The sequence below is a fragment of the Taudactylus pleione genome, unplaced genomic scaffold (genome assembly GCF_031769625.1).
Source record: "Taudactylus pleione unplaced genomic scaffold, aTauple2 ptg001032l, whole genome shotgun sequence".
Classification (NCBI taxonomy): domain Eukaryota; kingdom Metazoa; phylum Chordata; class Amphibia; order Anura; family Myobatrachidae; genus Taudactylus; species Taudactylus pleione.
In genome coordinates, this window is record NW_028285433.1 from 451,948 (window position 1) to 468,214 (window position 16,267).

General features: G+C 43.4%; 1 protein-coding gene across 1 annotated transcript in view; it reads right to left on the minus strand.

The window, feature by feature from the left end:
• LOC148454030 (stimulated by retinoic acid gene 6 protein-like) overlaps positions 1 to 16,267 on the minus strand; it is a 114,234-nt gene that overhangs the window by 43,979 nt on the left and 53,988 nt on the right. The window contains exons 13-15 of the mRNA XM_088461279.1: positions 8,154 to 8,202; positions 7,954 to 8,071; positions 2,814 to 2,933 (exon numbers count right to left, since the gene is read on the minus strand). Of these exons, the coding sequence (XP_088317405.1) occupies positions 2,814 to 2,933; positions 7,954 to 8,071; positions 8,154 to 8,202 (287 nt within the window). The remainder of the gene's footprint in view (positions 1 to 2,813; positions 2,934 to 7,953; positions 8,072 to 8,153; positions 8,203 to 16,267) is intronic.

Here is a 16,267-nt window from a genome sequence, read left to right on the forward strand (position 1 = left end):
GGAGGAATTACTGTTAAACACTGCAATACTATAATAAACATTCCATTTGATCTGTGATAGTAGTACACTATTAGGGGTATTCAATATGGGAGCGAAAACTCAGTTTTTGCTATGTTTTCGCACCTATGACGTCATTATCGCAGGTTTTGCTTTTACACTGTATTCAATTTCAAAGACTTTTCACAGGTTCGAAAAGTCTTTGAAAAAAAACGGGGATAACTTTTCACCACTGTTTAGGTGGCGAAAAAAAGTGCAGAATTGGGGTTTAGGGGTGCAGGCTTAAAAAAAATAGCCTGCATCCTTCAGAATGACCCCTTGAAACGATCTGTGGCAAAAAAAAAAAAATCGGGACACCCCAAAAAAAGCACTTTGAATTTTGGGTGCCAAAAAAAAAATGTTGGGGAACAATTTTAAAAAATAGCGAACTTGACTCTGGGGGGGTCCCCAAGTATGTCCCAGGTGTTTTTTTCATTGCAGCTCCTTGCGGCAGGTGGGTTTTTCACGATTTTTTCAAGTCTCTTTAGCAACTTTAAAATATGCTGACCCCCATTTTCAAGTACCCCAAATTTGCTGGGCATAGTTATTTTTCGCAAAAAAAAAATGTAAATGCTATTATGCACCACTTTCTTCAAAGTCGCATCTATGCACTTGCCGCGACTATTAGAAACCCCGACTTCCTTCAGGAGTCAAAAATGGGGGTACCCATAGTGATCCCCCATGTGTAGACATCTTTAGGGGGGGTCCCTAGAATATTTCCCGAAAATTCACGTTTTTGTTATCCTGTAAAAAAAATTAGTAAAGATTTACAAAAAAAATGACATAAGGTCCCCCCCCCCCAAAAGCCAAACCAGCCCCAGGCTTGCAGCCAGTGGTGGTTTCTAAAAATACAGGGAACAAAATGTGTAGGGTTCCACCGTATTTTAGAAACCAACACCAGGCTGCAGGGACTAGTGCTGGTTTTAAATATAGGGGGCAAAAACGACGTGGGGTACCCCCTATATGTAAAACCAGTACCAGACCCAACCGACCGGGGTGTAATGCCACAGCCCGGAGACCCAATCACCGGGGCTCCAGGTCCAAAGCATTACACCCCAAGTCGGTCAGCGCAAGCGGGTGATCTCGGGGGAGTTGGGGACCCCAAAAAAAGGGTCCCCCCTCTTCCGAGCACCACAGGCTTACTCTGAAGCCTGGGGCTCATCCCCATACCCCTGGAGCGGTGGGTATGGGGGTAATTAGGGGGCCAAATAATGTAACACTATTGTACTTTAAAGTGGAACTACAAGTGTCAGCATGCCTGCCATTTTGCACTTGTGGAACTACAAGTTCCAGCAGACATGCGACACCTGTAATTTCACTGTAAAATAAATAGTAAAAAAAGACAAAACACACACACCGTGCCCAGTATAAGTTTATTACATACACCTACCCATTCACACATACTTACCTATACCAGAAGTGTCTGTCCCCTTCTCCAGTAGAGATCCTTACAACTTGGCCCTGCAAGGAAGATTTCATACTCACCTACATCCAGCGTTGGTCTCCGTAGTAATCCATTGGATTTAAAAAAACAAAACGCATTTAGCCGAGGCTCGCAACACAGCTATCTGTATGTGTGTTGTCACACATACAGATAGCTCCCGAATGGACGCAGCCGGCACTTCACGGGGCATTGCAGTCCCGTCAGCCAATCAGCGGCAGCGCTGACTGTAGAGCGCCCGCTGATTGGCTCCGGCAACTGACAGTTCCCACGTGGGTGAGTCAGCCCATTTTTTACTAATTTTTTTTACAGGTTAACTAAAACGGGAATTTTCGGGAAATATTCTAGGGACCCCCCCTAACTACTGAAGGAAGTCGGGGTTTCTAATAGCCGCCGCAGGAAAAAACACCTTGCAAAGCTATTTAAAAACCCAACTTTCTTTTGCAGGCAAAAACGGGGTTACCCATAGTGATCCCCCATGTCTGGACATCTTTAGGGGGGTCCCAGGCATATTTCTCAAAAATTCCCATTTTTTTCCTTAAATGGGGTCAAGGGTCATTTTTTAAAAAATAGGGATCATTTTTCTAAGCACTATAGCAAGTGAAAAAAAATGCAGAATAGGGGTTTGGGGGTGTAGGCTTCTTCAATGTCGGGAAAAAAAACACCTGCACGGCTATTTAAAAACCCCGACTTTCTTCTGCAGGCAAAAACGGGGGTAGCCTACAATTAATTCCTGAAAATTCAAGTTTTTCTTCGCCGATCCAAGTATCGTCGGGTCCCGTTTTCAACGATTTCAAATTGAATACGGGGATAAGCGGGAGCGCGCGCGATACTTTTTCGCTGGCAAAACCTCCGATGTGTGGCGAAAACCTCGCTGGCAAGGTTAACTTTTCATATTGAATACCCCTCTATGTGTTTTTTGTTCTGTTTCTTTTGAAAGATAAAATAATATGAGGATTGAAAATTGGGGACTCAAAAGTTAAAAAAGAAATAAAAACCCTAGACAAATTTGAAGTGGAAGGAAAATTTGTTGTAAGAGGCCACAATAGCACAAAACTTTGGGGAACACGTGTTTATTTTCTGTCTGGTTTACATGCATTTCAATAACATCACATTTGGCTGACAATTCACAAACCCCTGCTGTGAGTACTGCGAATAGGCATTTTTAATAGGATTGGAGAATTATTGGGCATGTGCATTCATGTGAACTTTGCGAGTTTCATGAAACAAACTCGCAACTCACAACTTGCACCTACTTAGATTGACCCTAATATTTGCAATTTTTAAAAAATGATAATAATAATAATAATAATAATAATAATAATAATAATAATACCTGTTATTTAGAGCTAGTGGTTTCTTCTTATCTTCCGGGGACATTTTCTTCTGTAGGAAGAATTTACTCGCCAACACGTCTTGCAGTGCCATCAGGGCAATAACAATGGCAATTGTAAGACTTAAATGAAAAGAAAAATTACAAAATGTAACAAATTGGAAGTGCAATTAAATTGTGTCATAATACAAAAGGGCTTATTTCCCAATTTCACCACTACAGAGATTATGTTATTATTAGGCATTATTTTTATTGCACAGCTGAATGTTACTGCTGCAGGCTCATTACACCAAAGTTTCAGTCAGCTGTCTATTCAAAATATTGCAATATGCACTGTCATGGGAGCCTGGGGAGACAGATCCCTGGAGCCAGTGACAAACGCAGGATTTCCAGAGGGGGGTTCCAAATGCTTGATCTTAGAGCGAGTGTGGCTTATCCATGAAGACGACATAATTAGCACTAATCCAGCTTTAATATGTGTCATACAAAGTGTTTTGTGTGTCATAATTCCAGCATAGAGAGGACCAGCGATCACAGTAAGCAATTAAATGTTGCAGTAGGGCCATCCTTCCTGAGCTGAATGTTTGTATTTCACATGTGGGCACCATTCCAGAGCACTGGAGCAAGTCCGGGAGTCTGGACATATACTGTATGTACATATTGGTCTCCTTATGCACTGGATATTGTATTATTATACAGTATTAATAATTAACCCTATTGGTGGTCTATAGCAGTGCACCCCTAACAGTGCATGTTTCCATATCTCCTAGTTGGTGCACTGGTGTATTTATTACTGGCTGACACATGTTAAAGAATCCACAGGGGGGTGCTAATTATTTCATTTGTGATACTGAGAAGAACATGCAGCACTAGTAAAATTCTATATTACTATTTCCAGTGCCAGATTAAGGTCCACATTGGCCTGGAGCTGAAATTTATAAAGGGCCTATTGTGTGGCACTGTATGGAGGTGTGACTAGTGATGTGAAGGGACATGACTAGTGCTGTTGGGGTGTGGTCTGCATCATGGGATGTGGCTAGTGCCTTCCTTCAATCACCTCAATTGTACTCCCCATTCTACTTATATCAACAGTGTAATGTGAAAGTAGATTCTCCTTGTTAAATAACAAAAAAAGAAAAATGGCACTTAGTGATCACATGAATTTGAAACCTCCCTACTAAAGGACCAGGTGAAACTGTGACTGTGCAGACCAATAATCTCTCCTATTGGTCTGTGGGGTCACATCTCTGGCAGACATCTTACGCTTATTGGCATAAAAGTCTTACATATCGACACAAAAGGGCTGTTTATGATAAATAGGCCCCAAATTGTTAAATTGAAAATGAAGCCTAGTAGGTTACTGGTAATTTTTTCTGTAATACATAGTAGGAAGCATCACAAAGATCTGTCAGCAATACAGTCTAATATACAAAATGTCTTCTTTCTTATAAATTATTAATTTTAATGTCTTAAAATGGGATTGCTACTATTCCTACTGATACTATTGCTACTATTAGAAGGAGTCTCCCAGATAATCAGGGAGAGTTGGCAAGTATGTGATAGGGTTAATGTTCATGCTTTGTTTAAGTTATGGGGCCTTATGTAATAGCTTGGTAGATGTAGGCATGGGTGCAATTTCAGCCTATATTTTCAAAGCTGCAATAATTTAACAGGCAAAACCAGGCTGGATTTGCCTTTAAATTATTGTTGCTTTGCAAATACTGGCTTAAGTGCCGGAAACGCACCCATACCTACATCTCACAGGCTATTACATAAGGCCCCATAACCTAAACATAGCCTGAACTGTAACCCTAGAGCATGAAGCAGTTATTTTCAGTACCCACATTTACTCTATTGTCTTTATAACCTGTGTGTAACGTCCTTCGGGCTAGACACGTAATTTCTCTGTACACAATTTTCACCTATGATTCTGCAGTTGCAGATGAGGTCAAATACTGTAAATCCTTAATTGTAAAAACAGATCTCAGACTGGTTGCCCCTTCATACATCCTCACAGCACAATTGTCCCAGTCTCATATATTTTTAGAGCATTGGTACAAGTCTCATGGTCCTAGTCTCATGTAGTATTCCAGCACTGGTTCCAGTCTCATACACGTTTGCTGCAGTGGTAACAGTTTTATACACCCTTGCAGTAATCATTCTAATTTTAGACAACCAGTCAGCAGTGGTACCAGTCTCATACACACTTGCAGCAGTGGTAACAGTCTCATACACACTTGCAGCAGTGGTAACAGTCTCATACAAAAGCAGGGGTAACAGTCTCATACAGAAGCAGGTGTAACAGTCTCATACAGAAGCAGGGGTAACAGTCTCATACAGAAGCAGGGGTAACAGTCTCATACAGGAGCAGTGGTAACAGTCTCATACACACTTGCAGCAGTGGTAGCAGTTTCATAGATCCTGGCAGCAGGGGTAACAGTCTCATACAGAAGCAGTGGTAACAGTCTCATACAGAAGCAGGGGTAACAGTCTCATACAGAAGCAGGGGTAACAGTCTCATACAGGAGCAGTGATAACAGTCTCATACACCCTTGTAGCAGTGGTAGCAGTTTCATAGATCCTGGTACCAGGGGTAACAGTCTTATACAGAAGCAGGGGTAACAGTCTCATACATAAGCAGGCGTAACAGTCTCATACAGAAGAGAGGTAACAGTCTCATACAGAAGCAGGGGTAACAGTCTCATACAGAAGCAGGGGTAACAGTCTCATACAGTAGCAGGGGTAACAGTCTCATACAGTAGCAGGGGTAACAGTCTCATACAGTAGCAGGGGTAACAGTCTCATACAGGAGCAGTGGTAACAGTCTCATACACCCTTTCAGCAGTGGTAGCAGTTTTATAGATACTGACAGCAGTGGTAACAGTCTCATACAGAAGCAGGGGTAACAGTCTCATACAGAAGCAAGGGTAACAGTCTCTTACAGAAGCAGGGGTAACAGTCTCATACAGAAGCAGGGGTAACAGTCTCATACAGAAGCAGTGGTAACAGTCTCATACTGAAGCAGTGGTAAGAGTCTCATACAGAAGCAGTGGTAACAGTCTCTTTCAGAAGCAGGGGTAACAGTCTCATACAGAAGTAATGGTATCAGTCTCATACAGAAGCAGTGGTAACAGTCTCATACAGAAGTAATGGTATCAGTCTCAAACAGAAGCAGTGGTAACAGTCTCATACAGAAGCAGTGGTAAGAGTCTCTTTCAGAAGCAGTGGTAACAGTCTCATACAGAAGCAGGGGTAACAGTCTCATACAGAAGCAGGGGTAACAGTCTCATACAGAAGTAATGGTATCAGTCTCATACAGAAGCAGTGGTAACAGTCTCATACAGAAGCAGTGGTAAGAGTCTCTTTCAGAAGCAGTGGTAACAGTCTCATACAGAAGCAGGGGTAACAGTCTCATACAGAAGCAGGGGTAACAGTCATATACAGAAGCAGGGGTAACAGTCTCATACAGAAGCAGGGGTAACAGTCTCATACACTCTTGCAAAAATTGTCACTATAATACATCGTTAGAGCAGTGGTAATAGTTGCTTGCGTGCTTACAGCAGTGGTAACAGTCACATATACCCTAACAGCTACTGCAATTCTCAATGCTCTCATCTTTGACCTACTCTCGAACGCATGTGGCACATTCGAATAACACCCAACATTCCAAAATCCTAAAGCACACTGGATGTGTGATCACACCCCAGTGGGCATGCTTAGAACTTCCCTGGAGCGCAGGGAGGAGGGGGGCAGTTAGTACTAATTACTCTGGCCCGGGCTTGTTGTAGGGGCCCAGGCCAGCTGGTTAAGGAGACAAGTGTCCCCCTTTTGCAATGCTGGTGAGGGGGATAAATGTCTCCCTTTGTGGCACGTATTTTTCCTTTTTTTGTTTTACATCACATCGCACTGCCGGCTGGGTCACACATTGTATAGTGTGTTCCCAGCTTTAGGATTAGCTTGGACAAGCAACTAATATACAGTCTAAGTTAAAAAATTAGGGGATGAAACTGGGTGCTTCAGTAGAGCAGGCTGCAGCCTTTTCGTAACCAAAAAAAATCTATTCCTAGAGATCTAAAAGAATATAATGTATATAGGAATGGTAGAAAATGGCGCTAATTTCCACCATTTCTATATACATTATGACTTATATACAGTATCTTGATTAAAAAACAATACACTGATAGCAGGGTATCTCCCATCACGTCCATGATCCTTTATTAAGAGGACTATTAGTGGGGAAATTAAATTTTCTCATTTACTAAAATGGCGTTGTCATAATATTCATAGACTGTTTTTTTAATTTTCTAGTAGATCTAAATCATAATTAACATGGTTAGGCCCATCAATGGGTTTAACATTACCAGTAGTTCCTAAACTGGGTGTGGTGGCACTTTGAGGTACCACGGTACCAGGGGTGTATCTATTATAGGTGCAGGGTGTGCGGGGCACATGGGCACATGGGTCCAGGGGGGCCCACACCACACACCGTGCCCCAATATTTTCTCCTCTCCAAAGTTCTGCACTGGCTGTAGCAACCCTGCACAAAATGCCTGGAAAATGGATGCCGCGGCCATATTCCCGGCGTTTTGCGCATTCGCAGTCGGGAAATCGCTGGGTAAATGGCTGCCGCACCATTTTCTCGGTGACCTGCGCATGTGCGGTAGACTCTGGGCACAGACCAGTGCCCAGAGTCTACTGCAGCGGTCAGTCTGCTGCTAACCGCTGGGGAGAGAGGAGGGGGCCCCAGACGGGGAATGTACACAGGCTACCTCTTCTCTTAATACGCCCCGTACACACTGTACACTTGCAGCGGTACCATGGGTTGATGATACAGGACAAAATGTAATTATTTATGGACCTTGTGATATGTAAAACCCTTTGCTGGTGTCTGCCAATCATAAAATATGTGGACAAACAGAAGTGCAGTCTTGTCCGCCATCACATAACTAAACCAAAGGATGACAGGAAAGCACAACTGACATAATTTAATAAAATTTTTTATAAATTTCTTAATAAGAAACTTTTTTTTATGGGTTCTGTAAAACATCAGTACCTTTTGTGTACTTTACACATGTAAAAGAATCAAAGTGAAAAAAACAAAACCTAACAATTAAATAGAACCGTTACCAGTAAAAATACTTACATGGAAATTCCTAAGCCCTTCAGAAATATTATAGCTTGGCCATGTTTAATTGGAAAAACAACAGCATACGCAAAAGCCATGCAAAAAAGACTTTGCACTATGTGCAATATCAAGTACCCTGCAATATAAGAAAAATATGTTGATAATTCCACAAACAAAACACTGTCCATTTTGTTCTCCAGGTAGAATTCTGAACATACCCCATAAAATATATGCAACTTGCCAGCCAGAGTATCTTGCTATTGCAGCCTAGGTATGATAAAGAAAGACATGTTGACATAGTTTATCACCACAGACATTGTTTTAAAGGCACATTATATATATATATATATATATATATATATATATTGTGATAGAAGCACTGGTAAAGTGGTCAATGGCAGATACGTTTGTCCTAGATTTTTGGCCTATGTGTTCTAAAACTCTCAGGAGAAGTCTGTTTTGCTAACAGACCAGAGTGTCGGTTTTTGATAAAAGCCGGACTGGGTCCTGGGGGTGTGGATGTGAGAAGAGGGAGGGCTCCGTCCACAGGCCACTCCAGGTGTTGGGTCTTTCAGCCTGACAGCAGGCTCCTAAGGGCTTGCACCTGGAAATGGCTAATATAAGCTGGGTTTGTTTGTGGCTGAGGGTCTCACACCTACCGAAGTAAGCATGCAGGCTAGCTTGTCCAGAGACACTGTATGATAACCCTGTAAATACTGTGCACGTGCTGTTATTGATGGTGAGGGCATTAGGCCCTACCGTTCTGGTAGTGAGGGTATCTACTGTTTAGTTAGTGCCCAGATGGGCTAGGATTTTGGTTTATGATTTGTTATATTTATCTGGCACAATAAAGACTGGCTCTGACCAGCTTACACTAGACCCCCGGACTGGTGTACTGTTTTCCCAGCTGCTGTGTGTGTAGAGAGGGAGTCCGTCTACCCCAGGAGAGGGACTCCTATCCTGACCTCATCACAATTGTTGGAGAATGCGGGCAATCACACACTGAAGTTTGCAGCAAGAAAAAAAATGAAATTTTAAATTTAAGGGACAGACACAAAGTTGTGAAATCCATGAAGATGGTGTCAGCAGATGCAAAGACAACATGGAGGACTGTGTTAAAGCCTTGTTCCAAGCTACGGCACTCAGCAAGAACCTACCAGGGCTCAGCAGGAAACAAACAAAATCCAGCAGGAATCCACCAGGGTGCAACTATTGGCCTTGGAGACCGCCCAGAGGCAACAAGTCACCATCGAGGAAACCCGCCAGGCCTTAGCGGAAAACTGCCAGGCTTTAGCAGAAAACAGCCAGGCCATAAAAGAGGTGGTACAACACCTAGTAGCCCAGTCTGGAGATGCATCCGCTGACCCTCCAACCCACACTCGCTCCATACGCACCAGTAATTTTTTACAAAAGATGACTTCAAGTGATGATGCGGAGGCATATCTCACGGCGTTTGAGAGAACTGCAGAAAGTGAGAGTTGGCCCAAGGGACAGTGGGCAAGTTTTGTGGCACCCTTCCTGTCTGGAGAACCACAAAAGGCATACTATGATTTGTGCTTGGCTGATGCAAAGGACTATGTAAAACTAAAACGGGAGATCCTAACTCGCTTGGGAGTTACCTCATTTGTTCGTGCCCAACAAGTCCACCGTTGGGAGTTCCAAATGGAAAAGCCTCCACGCTCACAGATGCATGACCTCGTCCATCTAACCACAAAATGGCTACAGCCCAAGATGCTGACAGGACCACAGATCGTCGAAAGAGTTGTGATGGACCGGTATCTGTGATCGCTACCTGCAACTCTGCGCAAGTGGGTGAACCATGCAGACCCTAAGTCCGCAGACCAGTTAGTTGAACTGGTGGAGAGGTATGTGGTGGCTGAGAAGCTGATGAGTGTACCCCACCGAGCCCCGATGGCACAACAGCGAACTCCCATTTACACTGGTAAGACAATTCCAGGGTAGAAGGGTGCTGGGTGGTGGAATGTACTCAAGACTGGGGGTGTGGAACCTGGAGACGGGCCAGCCAGGCCAGGAAGGTTCCTACCCCATAAAAGACTAGATATTTAATGTCATTCAATGTTTCTGATGTGGTGGTGTTGGCCATTTTGCTCATGTCAACCGCAGGATGTCTTTCTTTGCACAGCCAGCCTGTACTGCTGACCGGCAGGTTGAGACAGATAAGCACATGTGTATACTCACTGTAGAAGGCAACCGAGTAGAGGCTCTGTTAGATTCTGGTAGCCTGGTTACACTTATGAAAGCTGAACTGGTGAACCCCTTGAAGCGTAAGGGGAAAACTGTTGGTGTGACCTGCATACATGGGGATACCCGGTATTATGTTACTGCAGAAGTGAACATAAAAACACCATGTGGTTCCGCGATAGTCTCTGTGGGTTTGGTAAATGGCTTAACGTATGAGATTTTGCTCACTTCTGGAAGTTGTGAGAAAGCCGATTTTTTACAGAAGTAAATCACCCTGACCCATTTGAAAAGGTTACTGATGTAGTAGCAGAGGAAGCTTTTTCAGGGACGGAGATGTTCCCTTTTTCTAGTATGATTGGCAAACTAGAGAGTGCGGAGTGTAATGGTGCCTCGCCAAGGGATGTGCCGTGGAGCAGTTAAATGACCCTACTCTGGTAAAAGCCAGGGAGAATGTCAAAGTGATTGATGGTAAACCCATAGATCCCAATAGTCCGTTGTCATATCCTCACATGGCAGTATGTCAGGATTTTTTGTATCAGGTGACTAAGAAAGGGGAAGATATTGTGGAACAATTAATAGTCCTCAGAGCATACAGAAGAACAGTGTTAGATCTGGCTCATGGTCATATAACGGCAGGTCACCTAGGGGTAGAGAAAACTACTGAGCTAATTTTTCAGAGGTTTTTCTGGCCCAGGGTCCATAAAAAAGTATTGGATTATTGTGCATCCTGCCCTGAATGTCAGTATCATGCTCCAAGACCACATTTTAAAAGTCCACTAGTCCCGTTACCCATTATTGAGGTGCCATTTGAAAGAATAGCTATGAATTTGGTTGGACCCTTAATGAAGTCTGCCCGAGGCCATCAATATATTCTGGTGATAATGGATTACGCTACCAGATACCCAGAAGGGATACCATTGCGCAATACGTCAACCAAGACCATTGCTAGAGAGTTAGTCCATGTCTTTAGCAGGTTGGGAATACCTAAGGAGATACTGACTGACCAAGGTACCACATTTATGTCAAAAGTCATGAAAGAGTTGTGCCGCCTGTTCAAAATCGAACAGTTAAGAACTTCGGTCTATCACCCCCAAACCGATGGGTTAGTGGAGAGGTTTAACAAGATGTTAAAACATATGCTAAGAAAAGTAGTCGACAAAGATGGTAGAGATTGGGATTACTTGTTGCCTTATTTGCTGTTGGCCATAAGAGAGGTTCCCCAATCCTCCACCGGGTTTTCACCTTGCGATTTGTTATATGGGAGACACCCAAGGGGATTACTAGACATTGCCAAAGAGACATGGGAGGGGCAGTCCAGTCCATATAAAACCGTAATTGAGCATGTTTCCCAAATGCAAGAAAGAATTGCTGCTGTGGTGCCGATAGTGAGAGAGCACTTGGAACAGGCCCAACAGGCACAGCAGAGGGTATACAACCGCAATGCTCGGTTACGCGTCTTTGCTCCTGGGGACAGGGTGTTGGTGTTGGTTCCCACAGTAGAAAGTAAACTTTTGGCTAAGTGGCAAGGACCCTTTGAAATTTTAGAAAAAGTGGGGGAGGTTAATTATAAAGTTTACCAGCCGGGGAAAATAAAGCCTGAACAGATATACCATGTAAATCTTATAAAACCTTGGAAGGATAGAGCAGCTCTGTCAGCCATCTGAGCCCCTCCAGTAAACCCAGGGCCCTTGGTTCCCGAAGTGACAGTAGCAAAAACCCTGTCAGCAGTTCGACAGCAGGAAGTTAAGGAATTTCTGATCAGAAATAGGGTGTTGTTTTCTGACATACCAGGAAAAACCACGGTCATTAAACATGACATAATCACTGACCCAGGAGTTAAGGTTAACCTAAAGCATAGAGCTTTAGGTTACCAGAAGCCCAAAGAGAGTCAGTATCTAAACAAATGTAAACATTTTTAGAATTGGGTGTAATTGAAGAGTCGCATAGTGAGTGGTCAAGCCCCATTGTGCTTATTCCAAAACCTGACAGGAGTGTGCGTTTCTGCAATGACTTCCGGAAATTGAACAGTATGTCAAAGTTCGATGCCTACCCAATGCCTAGGGTGGATAAACTAATTGAAAGGCTAGGAACAGCCAGATATTTAACCACTCTTGACTTAACCAAAGGGTATTGGCAAGTGCCATTAACTGAGAATGCACCAGAAGGGTTGTTTCAATACAAGATGTTGCCCTTTGGGTTACATGAGGCACCTGCTACCTTTCAAAGAATGATGGATAGGATTCTAAGGCCCCATATACAGTATGCTGCTGCTTATCTAGATGATATTGTCATTCATAGTCCTGATTGGCAGTCTCACTTGCCTAGAGTACAAGCAGTGTTGGACTCCATCTATAAGGTTAGTCTGACAGCCAACCCAAAAAAATGTTGTCTATGGATGGAAGAGGTGAAATATCTTGGATACACCATTGGCAGAGGTTTGATAAAGCCACAGCTTAATAAAATTGAGGCAATACAAAACTGACCAAGACCCCTGAATAAGAAGCAGGTGAGAGCCTTCTTAGGGATTACTGGGTATTATAGGTTTATACCCAATTTTGCCACCATTTCAGTCCCACTGACTGACCTTACCAAAGGCAAACAGAAAGTCATGGTGGTGTGGAGTCCTGAAGCAGAGAAGGCTTTTCCGGCGTTAAAAACAGCATTGTGTACCCAACCAGTTCTGGTGACTCTTGATTTTGACAGGGAGTTTGTGGTGCAAACTGATGCAAGTAGGTATAGGGGCGGTTCTGTCCCAGAGCAAGAAAGTTGAGGAACACCCTATTTTTTACTTAAGCAGGAAACTAAATGTACATGAGAGAAACTATGCTACAGTTGAGAAGGAAGCGTTGGCCATAAAATGGGCATTAGAAACTCTCAGGTACTATTTGGTGGGAAGGAAATTCAGGCTGATCACTGACCATGCCCCTTTGAAGTGGATGTCAGAGAACAAAGAGAGCAATGGGAGAATAACGAGGTGGCTCTTGGCATTGCAAAACTTTAAGTTTTCGGTAGAACACAGGCCAGGAAGCCAGCTGGCCAATGTAGATGCTTTGTCGCGTGTGTATTGTTTCGGGGTTGCAGTTGTTCCGCCCTACAGGTCAAAACAAAGGGGGAGATATGTGTTAGAAGCTGGTGAAAGTGGTCAATGGCAGATACGTTTGTCCTAGATTTTTGGCCTATGTGTTTTAAAACCCTCAGTAGAAGTCTGTTTTGCTAACAGACCAAAGTGTCGGCTTTTGATAAAAGACGGACTGGGTCCTGGGGGTGTGGATGTGAGGAGAGGGAGGGCTCCATCCACAGGCCACTCCAGGTGTTGGGTCTTTCAGCCTGACAGCAGGCTCCTAAGGGCTTGCACCTGGAAGTGGCTAATATAAGCTGGGTTTGTTTATGGCTGAGGGTCTCACACCTGGGGAAGTAAGCATGCAGGCTAACCTGTAGAGAGACATTGTATGATAACCCTGTAAGTACTGTGCACATACTGTTATTGATGATGAGGGCAGTAGGCCCTACTGTTCTGGTAGTGAGGGCACCTACTGTTTAGTTAGTGCCCAGACGGGCTAGGATTTTGGTTTATGTTTTGTTATATTTATCTGGCACAATAAAGACTGGCTCTGACCAGCTTACACGAGAACCCTGGACTGGTGTACTGTTTTCCCGGCTGCTGTGTGTGTAGAGAGGGAGTCCGTCCACCCCAGGAGAGGGACTCCTATCCCAACCTTATCACAATATATATATATATATATATATTTTATTTTTTTTTATCTATAGCCAAACTGACAAGACAAGTCCATTCAGTCTTTTGTGGTTGAACCAGATCGATTCTGTCCTCGCTGGGGCCAGTTACTGCAACCTGAAGTCAATAGTGGTAATATTTGGATCACAGGTGCCAAAAAGTTAGACATATGATCTGATCAATAACAGTCTGATTACTATTGGGCATTTTGGATGTTTTTCTTGTCACACTCGTTGCCCAACTTCAGCTGTGTTATGTTAACATGTGACTAGCATAATGTACTTACAGAGAAACCTGGAACAATTTATCCTCTCTTAGAAAATCTGCACTGACTTTAATAATTTAATATGCAACATGTAACGAGTAGTTATGTAGAATTAACTTTTCTCCATTTCTATATTTTCAACTAACATCCTAACACCTAACACATTCTGTCTAATTTGTCAGGGTCATGTTGTGCGGTCAGGTAGTAAGTAGATCAGAAATGCGGATGGTGTTATGTGGGCTGTTAAAATTCATTTGATTGGGCTTTGAATGTGTGTAAAGGCCACATCAAGTTAACAACACTAGTCATTTTTGTTAACACAGATGTAAATAAACATATTAACATACAATTTGCTGGACACATTGTTGGGCATGCTAGGTCAGAAATAAACTATAATGATAGGACTCGGATTCATCTTCACATTCACCAAAATGCATACATGCCTACCCTCCCGGGTTTTCGCGGAAGGCTCCCGATTTTTCGGATAACCCCCCGCACTCCAGGAAGAGTAGGCACTTCTCCCGCATTCTGCCCACTTCCTAGTGAAGTGGGCAGAATGGGGAGAATATTAGCAAGGATCGGCGGCTCTGTGCGTTTGGGGTGGAGCCGAGTGACGTGATTCCATGAGATCTCGTATTATTTAGCCCCGTCCCCTAGTTTAAATATGCACAATCACACTGAATTCCCGCGAGAGGGCGGGGCTTAGTGACAGAATCTGGCCGGCCCCGCTCCCAACTCCGCCTACCTGCTTCACCTACCCAGGCTTCTCCCGGGGAGGAATGGTAAATTGTCGGCAAGTATGCCAAAATGGCCAATAGTGGGCACACTAATCTTGATAGAATTGGCTATATTGGTCACGTGGTGACGTTGCCAGAAATATTACTGATATTGCCTGAAATATTGCCTTGTGTGTGGCCAGCAATAGTAATAGCACAATGCAAAAGTCAGCTTCTTTTGATATTCTGCCACTGAACCACAATACTAAAGAATAACTTCAGGATGATTTATGTGCCCTTTTCTGACATGATCCATACTAAGGGCCTGATTCAGAGATGGACAGAATTGTATAGCCACACACAAGCAGCTTTGCAATTCTGTCAATCTTAATGAAAATGCAGCTGGAGGTGTCAGACACCTCAGGCACCATCGCGACCGGTTGCTCATGTGGTCAGGCAGCGTCAGCTGAAGATTCCTACAGCCTGACTTGGTGCCGGTCACTTCAGAGGCCAGGAATCTGTGTCCACCGACGCAGACCCTGTCCTCGCCCTGACAACCTTTGGTTTTGGTAATGGTGAGACATGCCCCCACTCCATCCCCCAAACGCTGGAGCATGTCAATTACGCTGTGGCTTGGGGGGGGTCTGCAAGCGTAATTGGAGGCTCCCATTCTGCACATGTGCAGAGCAGGTCCTGAGCAGGCGCAGACCCATAACCATCGGAGATGTACGTTCATCATAGGATGAACGTACATCTCTAAATCAGGCTCTGTGTCTGTGAATCAGTTTTGTGACTGTTCAGTTTTTAATTAATAACACACCTCCTTTTAAATATTGCAAACGCTATTATTTTTAAAGTTTAAATATATAGGGAACTGTGTAAAATAATTTTAAAATGACAGAAATTATTAGTTGTACTGCACAATAATACGTTTACCCAGGGATTTTCATTTCCCTTGAATGGCTTGGCATCCCTTGTTCTGGGTCCTTTGCTTAAAGGGGCAGTAAACACCTTAGGGGCATATTTACAAAAGATCACCAATCTTCAGCGGTTTTGAATGCTGGATTCAAAAGTACAATACTAATACACACATAAATCAGACTTGTATTGCCTGTATCACTATTGCCCTATTAAATCCAGCCCTCAAAGCTGCAGAGAATTGCCAATTTTGAAAAGATAATCTTTAGTAAATATACCTTAATGCCACATCATTTATCACAATGCTGTTGGAAGACTGGGCAGCAGTTGGATGTACCTTGACGCTTACAGCCACACCTGGTACTACCTATTCTGCCAGGTATACCACTGCTGATTCATCCACCTGGCCGCAGTATGATATATGTATGTAGTGATACGGTCTGGGGTTTCAATGAACATTTGACACAAAATGTGTTCAGGGTTGAAAAATGTTCAGAA